At 41.4% G+C, this 14,042-nt stretch overlaps 1 protein-coding gene across 6 annotated transcripts in view; it reads right to left on the bottom strand.

The window, feature by feature from the left end:
- Positions 1-14,042, bottom strand: part of TMTC1 (transmembrane O-mannosyltransferase targeting cadherins 1) — a 146,069-nt gene that overhangs the window by 51,616 nt on the left and 80,411 nt on the right. For all 6 annotated transcript variants that reach the window (XM_074902093.1, XM_074902096.1, XM_074902094.1 and 3 more), the window contains one exon: positions 11,313-11,434. In XM_074902093.1, coding sequence (XP_074758194.1) covers positions 11,313-11,434 — 122 coding nt within the window. The remainder of the gene's footprint in view (positions 1-11,312; positions 11,435-14,042) is intronic.

The raw sequence follows: 14,042 nt of genomic DNA, 5'->3' as shown, positions 1-14,042 counted from the left end.
CTGACAGGGGACTGGCAAAAAAGGCACCAAAGCTGAGGTCCAGGGCTCTACCTACAACAAAGGGGAACACACAGTGGAAAACAACACATCTTGCTGAAAAGCCACAGGACTCCCCAAAAGATAAACAGGTCGGTAACCCAAAGGCTCTACATCCACATTCAGCAAGCCAGCAAAACTAAAGGATTCAGCAGTAAGTATGAATACAGAGGGGAATGGCTTCCCAAATGGCTGCTGTAAAGGGGACTGTAGCTAATGTACCAGAATCCCAATCCACAAAACTGCTAAGGCTAAGTTGAAAGAAGTGATGCTAAAGAGGGCAAGGAGGTTGAAGCATGGGTTAGACTTTAATAAGGTAAGAGATAACTGTGACAACATTAGGACTGAGTTGTAGTTGTGCCACAATTATAGCCTAACTAGCCTGCAATGTACCTGCACTATAAAGTGCACAGGAACCCAAAAGAAAGGAAAAGGATCAGAAAGAATGAAGTAGGTGAATACTTTTCCTTTCAGAACCTAAGTCTGGCTTAAAACTCCAGACTATTTCCTACCACAGATCATCAAGGAATGGGTAGGGAGGACACACCCTCATTATCTTGTCAGGGACATTCCAGTGCAGATATCAGGTAGAGAACATCTTTTTGCATGACTTTTTTTATGCCACGGTCATTTCAAACCCATCCCCACACTGAGGGCAGATGTTACATTACTGGCTGCAGGTCTTTTGCAGGCCAAGGACTCTCAGAAGTATAGAAAGCACTCACATGACCTTTGGCACCAGGAAAGCATGTGTTTGTGATTTCATGCCACAGATTGTATTCAAAACAACTCCCTGCAACATCCCCAAAGCTATTATTCTTAGTAATTTTTGCATCTCTCTTTGTATTTCTAGCTTAAGGCCAAATAATTATAGTGAAATCAGGTCAAATCCAGACCCCTTCTCCAGATCCTGTTGTCTGCTCTAAACAAAACAAAAAAGCATCCACACTAACATATTAAGCATCTGTCAAAAAAATACCCCATAATTATATTACTATTGTTTCCTAGATCCAGAAATGCATAATCCCTGATACCTTCCAACACACTTCCTTCACACTAAGCTCAACAGTGCCAGTACAGAAATTAGTTTTAGTACAAAGACCATGAAGTTTTGACCCAGTAAATCACCAAGCTTGCTAAAACGGAGTTGCTGCAGCAGCAACATGCCCCAACAGTCACTGGACCCAGAAGAGCGCCTCCCCTCAGTGCTTCATTTGCGAGATGCAAGTTCATCCCATTTCCCTTGATCCCAGCTTCCCGACTTCAGATGAGCCATTTGAATCTGCCCTGAGTTTTAGCGAGTCAGTAACATCCCAAGCAGTGGTACGGTGGTGGGAAGAGCCCATACAGGTGAGACTGCACTTATCTGATTTAAGTAACTTGCCGAGTGACTCTAAGACATTTCAAATGTTGTTAACTCTGCTGTGATCTTGCCGTCACCTACAAACTCACAGAACATTTCAAATACATTAGCTTTTCTTCTCAGAGTGCCAGGGGACTTGACTCCATTTCAAACATTAGCTCTGGCTCGCCAGGAAGTCAGATTTTACTCACACATGTTTAGAGAGAAAAAACCAACCAACCAAACAAAAAACAACCAAACAGAAAAAGTCTCAAAAGCACCTTTCATCGAAGACTCATTTGCCACCTAAAAAAATTACTCCAATTACTACAGTCCAGACATCTCCATACCTGTTTACATATGTATGAAGACTGCAGGGTTGTGGGTTTGGGATTTGTTTAGATTTTTTGTTAATTGTAGCACTTCCTAGGGAGGGGACCATTTCTACTGATGGGCTTTTTTTCTTGGCAATGTCATTGTCATGCAAGCACTTTTCTAAAATACTTCACAGCCAAAACAAAACAATGGGAAACAAGCAAAATCCCCAACCCACTATTATTTTTTACAGTTCATTTTCCACTGGATTATTGCAAAACTGCTAAACATTTTTTTTTTTTTTCCTTTTTCCCCTCCTTCTGTGGGATAAGCAACAGCCTGCTGCAGCAACTGTTCCCCACTGTGAAAAGTCCATACCAGCTTGGTCCCCGGGGTCAGATGTGGAGCAGGACCTGAGGAACAGAAGAACCTGTGGCTTCAGAGATTCAATAATGCTGCAGGATTGCTCAGTAAATGGACAAACAAACCAATGGTTTCATGGCTCTTTGTGTTTCAGACTTCTGTGGTACTAAAGTGGTACCTTAGGCATGTCCTGAATTGCAACGAGGTTAGGGCTGCACCCAGCAGGCAAACCCTCAGTGCCACTGCCATGTGTTTCTGGCAGATCGCATGCAGGGAGCTGTGCAGTGACAGATTTTCTATAATTTCTGTGGTTTGTTAATATCGTTCCACCTGCAAGGAAGGGAAGTGAGAGGAGGCACAAGCAGATGGGAATGAGGTGGCACACAGACCCCGTTTCTGCTACATGTATTGCCCGATTAAAACAAGAGCCAAAACAGCAGATACTTAATATTTGCAAACATTTCTTGGGTAAATAGATCACAAATTCAATCTTTTCTTTAGCCATTATAGCTCCTTTTCCAAGGTGAGGCTGTTACTGATGATGCTTACACACAGCTCCTCTCCCTCCATGGATCACATATCTCACTCTTTAGTAAAAGTCAGGAATGGCTTCACTTCATTTGGTTCTTGGTGATGGCATCTAATCAAAGACGTGTGGTTAGTGCTGCAGCCCAAGATTATCAGGACCTTCTGCTACAGCAATCTGCCTGCACTGGAAACCAATTTACCTCCTCCAAAAACTGCTTGGAGACCTACTCCTGCAGGAAGCTCCTGAAAACTGAGGCATGTTCTAGTCACGCATCTTATCGTATTTTCCAAGTTGAGACTTTGCACAGCACAGGTTTCCCACTCCATGGAGGAGCACATGGGCAAAGAAGGCTGAGCACTGTAGCTCAGAGGCACCACGCCAGAGGAAACCAGAGGGACATCAGCACCACAGCCTCAGCCTTTTCTAACTCACCCAGGTAGGGCTGTAAGCGCAGGAGTTAAAAAGGGTGAGAGAAACTATGCGGAAAAGATGCCTTCCTCACACTTTTTAATGGTTGTTTTGGGGATGTCAAATCTCGTGAAGTAGTTATGGGGCTTTTTTAAAGACTGATTTAATCTCAACTACACACATGTAAACTTGGAGTAAATCCACTGATTTCATCAAAGCAGTTACTCCACATTTCAGAGCTCAGTGTAGATAAGAACCTAGATGCATACATACATTATCAGTTAGGAAGAGTTGCCTATAAGCAGCCTGTCAAAGCATGGAAGAAATACAGCCTTGTTCAGGGGCTGCTAATACAACAAAAGGGATTATCTCAAAACTATACTGAGACCAGAAAATGCATTTGGCATTGACATTTCACCCCGGAGGCTCTTTCTGGGCTGCAAACCTCCTCTTGATTTCCAGCACTTATTTAGGATGACTCCCTTTCCCTCCATAAAAACTAGCCCCCACTTTCAAGCTGCTCTGAAGCAAGTTTAACTCTTGCGTTCATGACTTAAACTAAGTGCATACTCTGCTGCTGCCCTTCAGAGAGCAGGGAGCACAGTCTTGAGAAACACGGTGTCTGCTGCCAGGTCCAAATGCTGAACATAAACATTTGATTCTCTTGGTTTTACAGTTCCTCACAAGCTTCCTAGCCCCAGTCCAACACATATGTTACCTGGCACAACAAGCTTTTTGTGCTCCCAGTCCAAGACGCTCCAGCTCTGCAGCCTGAGCTGAGGAAACACACTGAGAGGAAGAGCCAAATTCAGCTGAAATGCAGCTTGCAGGCAGGGCTGTTGCTGCAGGGGAAAAAAGGCAGTTCATCGCTGTTGAACTCATTGGTTCTGCTCACACTCTCTAAAGGGGAGTTAACTGGTTGCAAAAAGCGTGCTTGGCATGCTCCCGCCCCACTATGCAGCAATCAGATGCAGAAGGGAGTGCTGGCAAAAACAAGCATGGGTGGCTCTTTTTGACCCAAAAAGCACTCTTGGCATGGAGCTCTAGTGATGAGCAGCGCTGGCAGGGTAGCAAAGATGCTCATTTATAAAAAATGTCAAGTTTTCCAAGGCTGGAGATGTTCTGGGCCCGGATAAAATCTGGACTTTTAAAATATATTCTCTCCTGGAAAAATAGTGTATTTGTATTGTGAGCTTGCACCCAGGTCACCCAAAACAGCCACAAACTCAAAAGTCAATCGCATCCCTGCAACCTGGATCATCTGGATTCAAACCGCTGCACCAGGTCAGTCTGAGGGAATGAAGTGAGTGCACTCGTAGGGCTCTGGGTTTGGGATCCCCCAAATTCTCCAGCCATCAGAGCCCAAGTGCTGATCTGGAATAACCACGCTCCACTGGTCCAAATGTATTCCAGAATTTTTGAGAAGTTTATTTTGTACTACCAAACTTACTGCTGGATCAAGATTTTCCCTCTCAGCTTGTACAAGACTAGCCTAAATCCAGCAAGTTACAGGCTGGCTAATTCGACAAGATTTGACTTAGATCACGTCTGGATCAAACTGCCACCACCAAGTGATCCAGCAGGGTGTAGATCCAGCATTAATGAAGAATGCTGGTGCATGGCAGATGGACCTTGATGTCTCAACTCTCATATAAGCATCTCCCACAAAGAGGTAATTCTGGGCCACATTCGTCCAACTGTCCATTTCTATTGTCTGTGTCCTTTTGACCCAAACTCCACCTTGGGTTGGAGAAGTCTCTTGTTTCCAAACTTTTTATCTAAAGTTTCACTGTAGTCAGCACACCTTGGCAAAAAGTTTTGGGTTAATTAAATTGTTGTATTTTCTATGGGAAAATGTTATATCAAAACTTACTCAACTAGTCAGGACTACAAGGTAAAAACCTCTCGGAACAGTCATGTTTTGGACTAACTGTTCAAAGGCAAGGAATATGCAGGATCTGCCTCTGTCACACACGGACAGCCAGCAACATTCACTATACATCTCTTCTTCTTCACTGTTACTGAGGTTTGGGGAAAAAAGGAAAAAGCATAGTTTAAATTGCCTATATCCCACTGATAATGACATGGAATTTTTTTTTTTTCTTGGTTACTAGAGGTTTTAAAAGACTTCAGGACCACCATCGAGGTATAATATTTAGCATACAAAATAAATACCATTGGAAAAACCCAAGCCTCACAACTCAGAAATATCAGTGTGACAAAGTAAATGCCAGCATACTTAATTTACTACTGAGTCTGCCAAAAAAAAAAGTCAAATTTTCACCATTATTAAGAGGCCTTTTCATGGAATAAGGTCTGCAAGTCATAATACAAAGACGTAGAGAACTATAAACACTGGCAGAATACTTCTAATTTTGAAAGGTACCTTATAAGTTAGTGTTAGACTTTGTCCTTGTCTCTAAATTAAAAGCTATGCAGGCCTATATTAAAGACATTTAGACACAGTCAGTTAAATCATCAAAATTATTTACTCCCACTAGCAATGTGGTCCTCTAGTCAGAACATGATGTAATTAGAGAAAACGTAGGAACTCTTATTCTCCTTATTAGAGAGAAAATATGGACTAGAAATGAATTATTTCACTAACCTTTGAATGGCTATTTAACATTTGGACACATTTCCCATCCCTTCCTTCCAATAAGTCACATGATAAACAAATTCACAATAGAGTGTTGGAAGTCCAAGATTTCACTTCCAACAGATTCCTACCTGAAATATTTACAGGTAATGCAGAAACTTTTCAGGCTTTTGATTACTATACGAATTATGGAAAGAAAACATTTTAGAAATAAAAAATTCCATCTAATTCCATGGGGATTCCACAGAAATTTCCTTAAATCTTATATACTTTACTTGGGAAGGGCCTATATGCTACAGTTTTAATTAAAATACTGTAACAACTTCTGGAACTCTACTGAAGGGACATAATTCCTCATTCAATTCTATCACAAGCCTCCAAAAACTTCATGTAAGAAATTATTTTCTATTAAATTTCACAAGGCATCTTCCTGTAGGGCACCATATGCCTATATGCCAGTAAATAAGAATTCCTCTTTTAACCAGCATGACCAAGTAGATTATATCCACAAGATGACATTAACTTAATTTATTACTCTTTTCTAAATGCAATATCCTTACATATCTGTATTATTTTCAAGAGCAGAATAAATGTGTTTGAAGGTTTTCCCTTAACCTAATATATCACAATGAAACCAAGTATCTTTCCAGTATAGCTATTAATGCTCATACTCCACACAAATTTAACTTTTTCCCGAATCAATTGTACATGGCCAAACGCAATGTTTCTCAAAAGCATGTTTTAAATTTAGTTAAAATAATGCAAGGCTGCAGTCTAGACCAAACGCGCCATGAGCTAATCTTTTTCAGCTTTGCAGAATCATTTCAGCTTTTATTCCTACATCTTTACTGCCTTTTGCCAAAATATATGGCACTAGAATCTCAGCATTTCATGCCTGCATTAACAGAGGATGACTGCTTTGATTTCTCCTTGAAGAGTTTAATAGGGCTAGGCAAGCCTTCAAAAGCTAGAAGCTTTTGGATACACATCTGAAAGGTAGCTGCTTGCAGCATTTAGCCTTTCTACAAGCAGTTTATTCTCATTAATTAATGAGAACTCTCTCTGCCACCTTCCAAATGGTAGAGTGGAGTTATTATCCCTATTTAATAGATGAGGATGAAGATCTGGAGTCACTTGCCTCAGCTGAGGTCCCAACCTCCTCGCCTCCAGCCATGAGCCACTTTGCAGACCAGTGCTCAAATCATTGCACTGGAGCGGGGACAGGCGCCCCTCACAGTAATGGGGGCTGGGGCTACATAATGCCCTCCAGTCCTCTCGGGTCTACAGTTAAATTACAGGGAATACAATCTAATTCACTCTTTCTGAACTTCAGTTGCTCCACAGCCCTTGCAAGAACAGCAGCAACAGAGTAAGGCATTGAAATCATGGGGTTTTTTAAGTAAATGGAACAGGTGCAACTTGGATTCCATATCCAATCCCAAATGAACTGTGGATTTAACTTGAAAGCAGGCAAAAAGCTTAATTATGCTGTTGAATTGAGATCGGCGAGCAGATAAACTGGCTCCATGGAATCAACAGGACTTTCACTGCTGACTTCACTGGGATCAGGGTTCGACTCCAATTGAAATTCTGTAAATTTAAATTGAAATTCTGTAAATCAAATCCTTATGGGATCTGATCTAATACCAAAGGAATTCTGAAAAAGTAAACAGGAATTCAGCTCCTGGTGAACTTGTAGCTTCAAATAACATTAAAGAAAGATCTAGCAAAGGAAACTGAAAATACACCACAATCCCATTACACAACTGGTCTTCAAGAAAATTAAGATAATGCGGACAGCATAACATGCTCCCAGAAAAGAGAAGCACCATCCTCAAGTGGATGCCTTATAAACAAAGGGGACTTCTGTTCATGGATATTCAGGTTTATAAAAATTATAGATGATTCCACTACCTACCACAGGTACCAAGTCCTTTGTTGTTTTTTTTGTTGTTTTTTTTTTGGTTTTGTTTTTGTTTTTTCCCCCCAATTACAAAAGTTGATGATGTGTGGAATTACACTAACTGGAATTAATGCATTAGCATAAAGAATCACAAACATGATCTATGCAAAGGCAAAAATTCATATGGTTCCTGCTTTGCTATGACACAGGGAAAACTTTAATGTGATGTGTTAAGTCCCTGAAAAATACAAGTGCACTTTTTTCTGGATGCTGGCTTTCTTGCAGCTTTTGGGATAGATGCTGAAGCAAATGCCATCCTGTATATAGTAGTGATCTCATCTTCTAGTATTGACAATTAGGGTTGCAAACATCAACTCCTGATATAGCGAGGAGCTGGTGAAAAAAATGACAGCAATCCGTAATTGCCTGTGCTGGGAAAGCACAACTATGCACTCTGAAACTCGCCGCAATATCCAACCACGACTGAGTCGCCATAAAAATGGTGCAGGTACCACTGACTACCTATTGCTTTCAGCAAATTGGAAATAAGACATGTAGCAATGTTTTGGTTGATTTGTTGGTTCTCATGTGAAAACTGCTTAAGCTGTCCAGCTAGGACAGCAGCCCAGCCAGGAGCCGCTGCTATCAGGGTAGCAGTAGAAGATGAGGAAAACATAGAGATTGCTCTGGTAGGGAAGGTTTGATGCCATGAGGTGGGAGCAACCACAGCTCTGCTGGTATGTCACTAGGGCAGGCAGCTTCTGGATGGCCCAGGAAATTGCTCTGCCTCTCCAGTTTCTGCATGGTGAAGTGCAACACAAACAGGAGCACTAGCTCTTCCTCTAAGTACAGACAAACCACAGCTCAGAAAAACTGGATGCACATAGCCGTTCTGCATTTTCAAATAATTAGGCTAGATGTGGTGTTCTCAGCAGCATTAGCAGATATGCAGTAAACATAACTACATCTACATTTTGAAGAGGGAAAAACCTGCAGTGGTTTAAGCCTTTCACTGATCCAGCCATTTATTGTCATGTCTCTTCAGAAAACTGTGGCCTATAGTTGTATCTTGTTCACCACTCCCAAGATATGCATTTCACATCCCTAGCCCTCCTGAAAAAAAGTATTCCCCTCTCAAGTATAAGAAAATAACACAAAATGAAAACGAAAAATTGAAACACAATACATTGTTTTCCTATGAATTTTTTCACACTGAAGTAATAAATTCAAAATTCCTGATTTAAACAAACAAGTGCTTGTAACCCTCAAATGAAAACTAAATACAAGAAATATTTTCTCCAAATATTTCTATTTTGCTAAAGCATTAAATTAAAGAGTACATTCAACCATTCTGACTTAGCTTATATCCCCCTGCCCTAAGCCATAGCTGCAGAAAATGCTTGACATTTTGGCCAGGTAACTACTCAGCAACACTGAATTAGGACTTCAGGCTGTGACACACATACACAACTGTCACATCCATAAATATTAATAAAAGGCTATTACTTGAAACAGAGCTAGAAAAGCGCCTTCCAGCATGAACCCAAAACCACACATCACCAAGTTCTCTCCATTCAAGAGAGGACTTCTGTCTAAATAAAGCTGAGCAACAATCTCTGACTTTTAGAGAAGGAACAGCAAAGGATAAGAAGAGCCCTTTCCAAGATGTAACATAAGAAACATGCTAAAGGCTGTTCTAAATCCTCTGGCTGGAAACTGCCCACCTCTCCTGCACACTGCCAGGGCTTGCCTTCCCTTTTTATGCCAGCTGTCTGCCAGCCTGGGGTAAGAGCGAAAACCAAATATTGCAAAGCAGGTCATCAGTGATCTGAGCAAAGTCTGAGATCCAGGGACTCTGACACAGACTAACTCTAGAGATATCATTTAATCCTTCTACCTTAGTTTTCCTGCCTGAAAAAAAAGCAGCAACTATCAATTACCTACTTTGTAGGTCATATATTTGCAAAGCCCTCGGGAGATGAAAAGCATTAGACAAACTATATGCATGCATGTTAATGCTGATTGATTTTCTCTGTGCAAACATATCCTTTTTTCTTCTTCATTGCCCCTCCTCTCATTATATCAGCAGTCTCATCTGGAGGAGGATGAGGAACTGCTGACAGCTGAAGTATTTTCTGCAGTTGTTCTTTTGAGATTCAGAAATGCAACCACTCAACACAGCCCTGTGTTCAGCTGACTGTTTCCTTAATAGCTTTGCGCTTTCATGTGTTTCCTCATTTTCTGTTACATGAATTTAAAGCAATCTGATTTCCAAGTTAATTTGAAATGATGCAAGATCCATTATTTGAAGGTATCGTTTGCAAAATAACGCCAAGGGACAACTCTGACTCACTATACTTTCAGGTATACACTCAGCAAACAAAAGCAGAGCTAGTAATGTGAATAAATTTAGCAGGATTTGACCACAAAACAATGTCAGTATATAGCAGAGCACAGAGATATAGCCTAACTGTATAAGAAGCTTGTAATAAACACAACAGCTTCTACACAGCCTGAATTTTACACCAATGAGCAGCCCTTCTGTGATAGTGCTTATACAAAGGTTGATCAGAATATGCATACAGCTCTGCAAAAGACCACCTGTAGGCATTTTTCTTAGGATTTTCTGATCCACATTTTCTGAGGAATACAATTAAAACATTTTGTGGAATAAAACTATTGTTTCCATTATCACAAAGTAATCCAGAGTGGAATTGAGGACTTGTGCTTTGTCAACAGCTCCAAAATGTCAGTTCCTATTAGAGACAACAGATGCTGACCCTCTCCACCTGAGGGTAGAATTGGGCTTTCTGACTTGCAGCATCCAAGAATGACCATTTATGATCATGACTGGAACAATCTGCCCTGGCACAGGTTGTCCAGAAAGGCTGTGGAGTCTCCCTCCTTAGAGACAGATACACAAAAGCTGTCTGTACAGGGTCCCAGGCAACTGGCTGTAGGTGGCCCTGCCTAAGCAGGGCATTTATATGACCTCCAGAGGTCCTTTCCAATTTCAACCATCCTGTGATTCTGTGAAATGGGCAAGTCTGGTGCATCTTGGATGAATGTCTTCTGACTGCCACTGCAGCCTCTGGTCTGGATACTGTGAGATGTCAGAAGTAACACCTCAAAGTTGTTCTTGAGTAAATGCAATCAGAAGCACCCAGACTGCTGAAGTGGCAATTGTTAGAGGCTGGAAGCTGAGGGAAATCCCATGGCAGAGGCTAAGGGATGGAGAAGTGGCTGGATTTTCCTCAGCCTCTTCAACAAGCGCAAATCCTCCACTATGCTATCAATAGCTTACAAGCAGGAAGTCATGTGCATATACCACAACTGAAGCCAGCACCCTTTTAAGGGAGCAATAGCTACCTTTGTTTTTACTGACCACCTAATGTAGTGGGAAAGCTAAGCAATGCCACAATAAAAATATGAGAGATTAACTTTTCAGCTGCTGTCCTTAAGGTAAAGCCATTGGACAATTTAAGTTGATAATGCTACCAAGAAAAAAGAGTCTTAGGGGCCAATCCTCAAGAAACAACATCTCTGTATTGAGCTGCTTCAAGCACACCAAAAAAATCTGTGTTAAAGGAAAAAAAAAAAAAAGGTAAGGATTTTGGGTAGCTTTGCTCCTGCCAAGCAATCTGCTCTTAACGGACTATAAAATCTCCCATGCTATCATGACAGAACTCAAAGGCAGAGAACACACTGACTAGCAATATAATGTTTGAAGTACTGTAAAAAGGAAGAAGCAATCATGCCTGCTTTTAGAAAATGGGATGGTGGTCTCATTAGAAAGGAATTCAATTGCAATAATTACCTCGGCATGTAAAGGACTCGCTCTGCCACCACAAATCCCACCCTGAAGAAGAGGTTGCTGGCTGGGATGAATGGGAAAACCAGGAACAACAAGCCAACCAAAACTTCTTTGTGTTCCAGTTTCTGCAATAACACAAAATTAAACACATATCAACTAAAAAAAAAAAGCCAACTTAATTCACCACTAGCTTTCCCCTTTCCTTTTGAGATTCTTATTAATTAAAAAAGTAACTTAGATTAATGTTTGATATGTTCTGCATTTAAAATAAATTATTCCGAGACACTGCTCTTCCATACTTACGGACTGTTTGTGCTTCTGATATGCCCAGAGGTACACAAACACTAACCACAGTGTGTATTATTACCCTTGGTATCTTTTCCAAGGTCCACTCCATTGTATGCAGCTCTCTTGAGATGGCACAGGTAGTACTTAAGATATGCCCCATATTGGTAATACATAAGTATAGAATAGTGTGAATGCATACATTAGCATGTCTACCACAGTGTGGCTGTATGTAAATACACAAACACATATGCACAGACTGCTGTGTTCAATCCTAAATGTTTATAATGGAGAAAAAGCTGTTCAATAAGCCATATTTTGTGTAAAGAAAACTAGCCCCAAATGTCACACCAGTGCAGTCATTTTATCCCTTTCAAGACAATATTTAAACTTAAATGATACTTTTGCACATGAGGTCTCCATGCTCATACATGGAAATCTGAGACATACTATAGGTGAAAATTAATGTCCTTCACTTGAGCTCTGTTTAATGCTGGCTCGCTCTTTGAGGAGAAATGGAATTGCCACATACAATTCAAAACAACTGCAATCTGCACGGCTGACATAAGCGTCTCAGGATGCTGCGATCAGCAGCAACTGCTGTACCTGCCACAGAGACGCCCAAGCCTCCTCAGGCAAGTTGAGTTTCAGATTTAGCTCCACCCCAAGAGGGTGAATCTGTTCATACTTTCTGTTGATCATCTCAAAGAATGACATCAGGCTAACAGAAGTATAGCATCAGGTCTGTTAAATTGCCCAGGCAGATGTCTGTGCTTTCCTGCCCTGCAATGCCGCTGCCTCATCAGCCGCTGCAGCACCCTTCTGTAGTCACTGGGAGAAGCTTTATCATGCTTAGAAACACATGCAACCAGCATCACTTCATGGTTGCAGCATTTTCTAATTGTTGTGGGCAATTTCTCACCTTTGGAGAGCAAATTGACTTCTCTTTACTGGAGGGATCTAAATTTAGAAGCATTGAACAAGATTTCTGTGTAGAGGAACAGAGCCCGAGCAATGATGTGGGGCCACCTGTCTTGCTTTTACACAGCTACAGACTGTGACACCAGTTACCACTGGCCTAGTCAGTAGCTGAAATTCAGAAGTTACAGCATTAAAATACATTCATCCTATCCTGTGGGAAAGACAATGAACATTTTCTATGGGTACCAAACGCCTGTACACGTCAGGAGGCTCTGACATTGCCTTAGAGAAGTGGAACCACAGAACTGCAAAAAAAGTGTTCTGGCTTCCCCTGACTCAAAGAGCAATAATGAAGCGGAGAGGGGAACTGAATTCATGTCTTGACTTCTTTATCAATATTTGCTTTAAACAGCACCACAGTTACCTGCTTCTATTATCCACTTTTGCAGTGTCTTGGAATCACACTTAATAGTGCCTTCCTGCAGTCACAACAGCACCCAAAATACATTATTCCCAGAGCTGAAGCTGACACCAATCCATAAACCTGATGAGCAGAGGTGCCTGGTAATGGTCATTTTGACTTGTAATTACAATAGAAAATTGAATAGAGAAAAAAAAGGACTAAGAATGATTTCTGAACTCAATGCAAATTATCAGTCCTAGTTCAACTCCAATTTCCTTCCCACCCAGCTCTGGATATATACTCCATTTCTCTTCTGCCATTTGACACTCCCTTCCCACTTTGTCTGGCCTAATTATGGTGCCCATTTGCTGCCATCACTTTACCCCAGGGGTTTAGCAACAAAGACCCAGAGGCACAAGAAGGTATTTTGGGACAAAGGGAGTGCACTGCTAATGCATAAAATGTTCTCGTCCCCAAGATATGCTCTTGCTTTCAAATGAACCAGCTATCAAGTATTTCTCCAGTTGTTGTTCATTAAATCAATAATTGGGAAAGCAACCTCTAGTTAACATCTCTAGGAAGGACACAGTGTTATTCAAGGATGCAGCACTGCAGATAAGCAAAGGAAACAATGTTGGAAAAAGACTAATAAAACCTGTACATCAAATGGGAAAGAGGAAAGTGTAGGAGTAGGCTCAGCTGAAGGAAAAAATGGTATTGTGTGCCCTTTCTCCCTTCACAACAAGTCACACAGCTCTAGACTACTGTCATTGAGTTCTGCCAGCTCAGTCCCTTGGGCAGGGCTCAGAAACAGGAGCCCAGCACACACAAACCAGCCTCATGAAGCAGCAGAGCCCTCCACGGTCCTACTTGTTTCTGAAACAAGAAAGGTCTGGCGGCTGGCGTTGCCCTTTTCAAAGCATTCAGTTCAGGCAGAGGCTTTTATGAAGAGCTGGTCCTTGAAGGCCAGGCTTTGGCTGATTTTGTGCTACGTGTGTTCCTGCCTGTGAGCCGGCAGATCAAACTGCTGAGCTCATGCTGCAGTCACTCTAGAGCTCAGTTCGGGTTTCTCTCCTCTACCCAGCCACTAACTTTTTTAAAATTTGTACAGGCACTTTGTGTAT

Source organism: Athene noctua, chromosome 3 (genome assembly GCF_965140245.1).
Source record: "Athene noctua chromosome 3, bAthNoc1.hap1.1, whole genome shotgun sequence".
In the NCBI taxonomy this organism is placed as follows: Eukaryota; Metazoa; Chordata; class Aves; order Strigiformes; family Strigidae; genus Athene; species Athene noctua.
The sequence above is the reverse complement of the archived record's forward strand: the minus strand, read 5'-3'. Positions and strand labels throughout refer to the sequence as shown.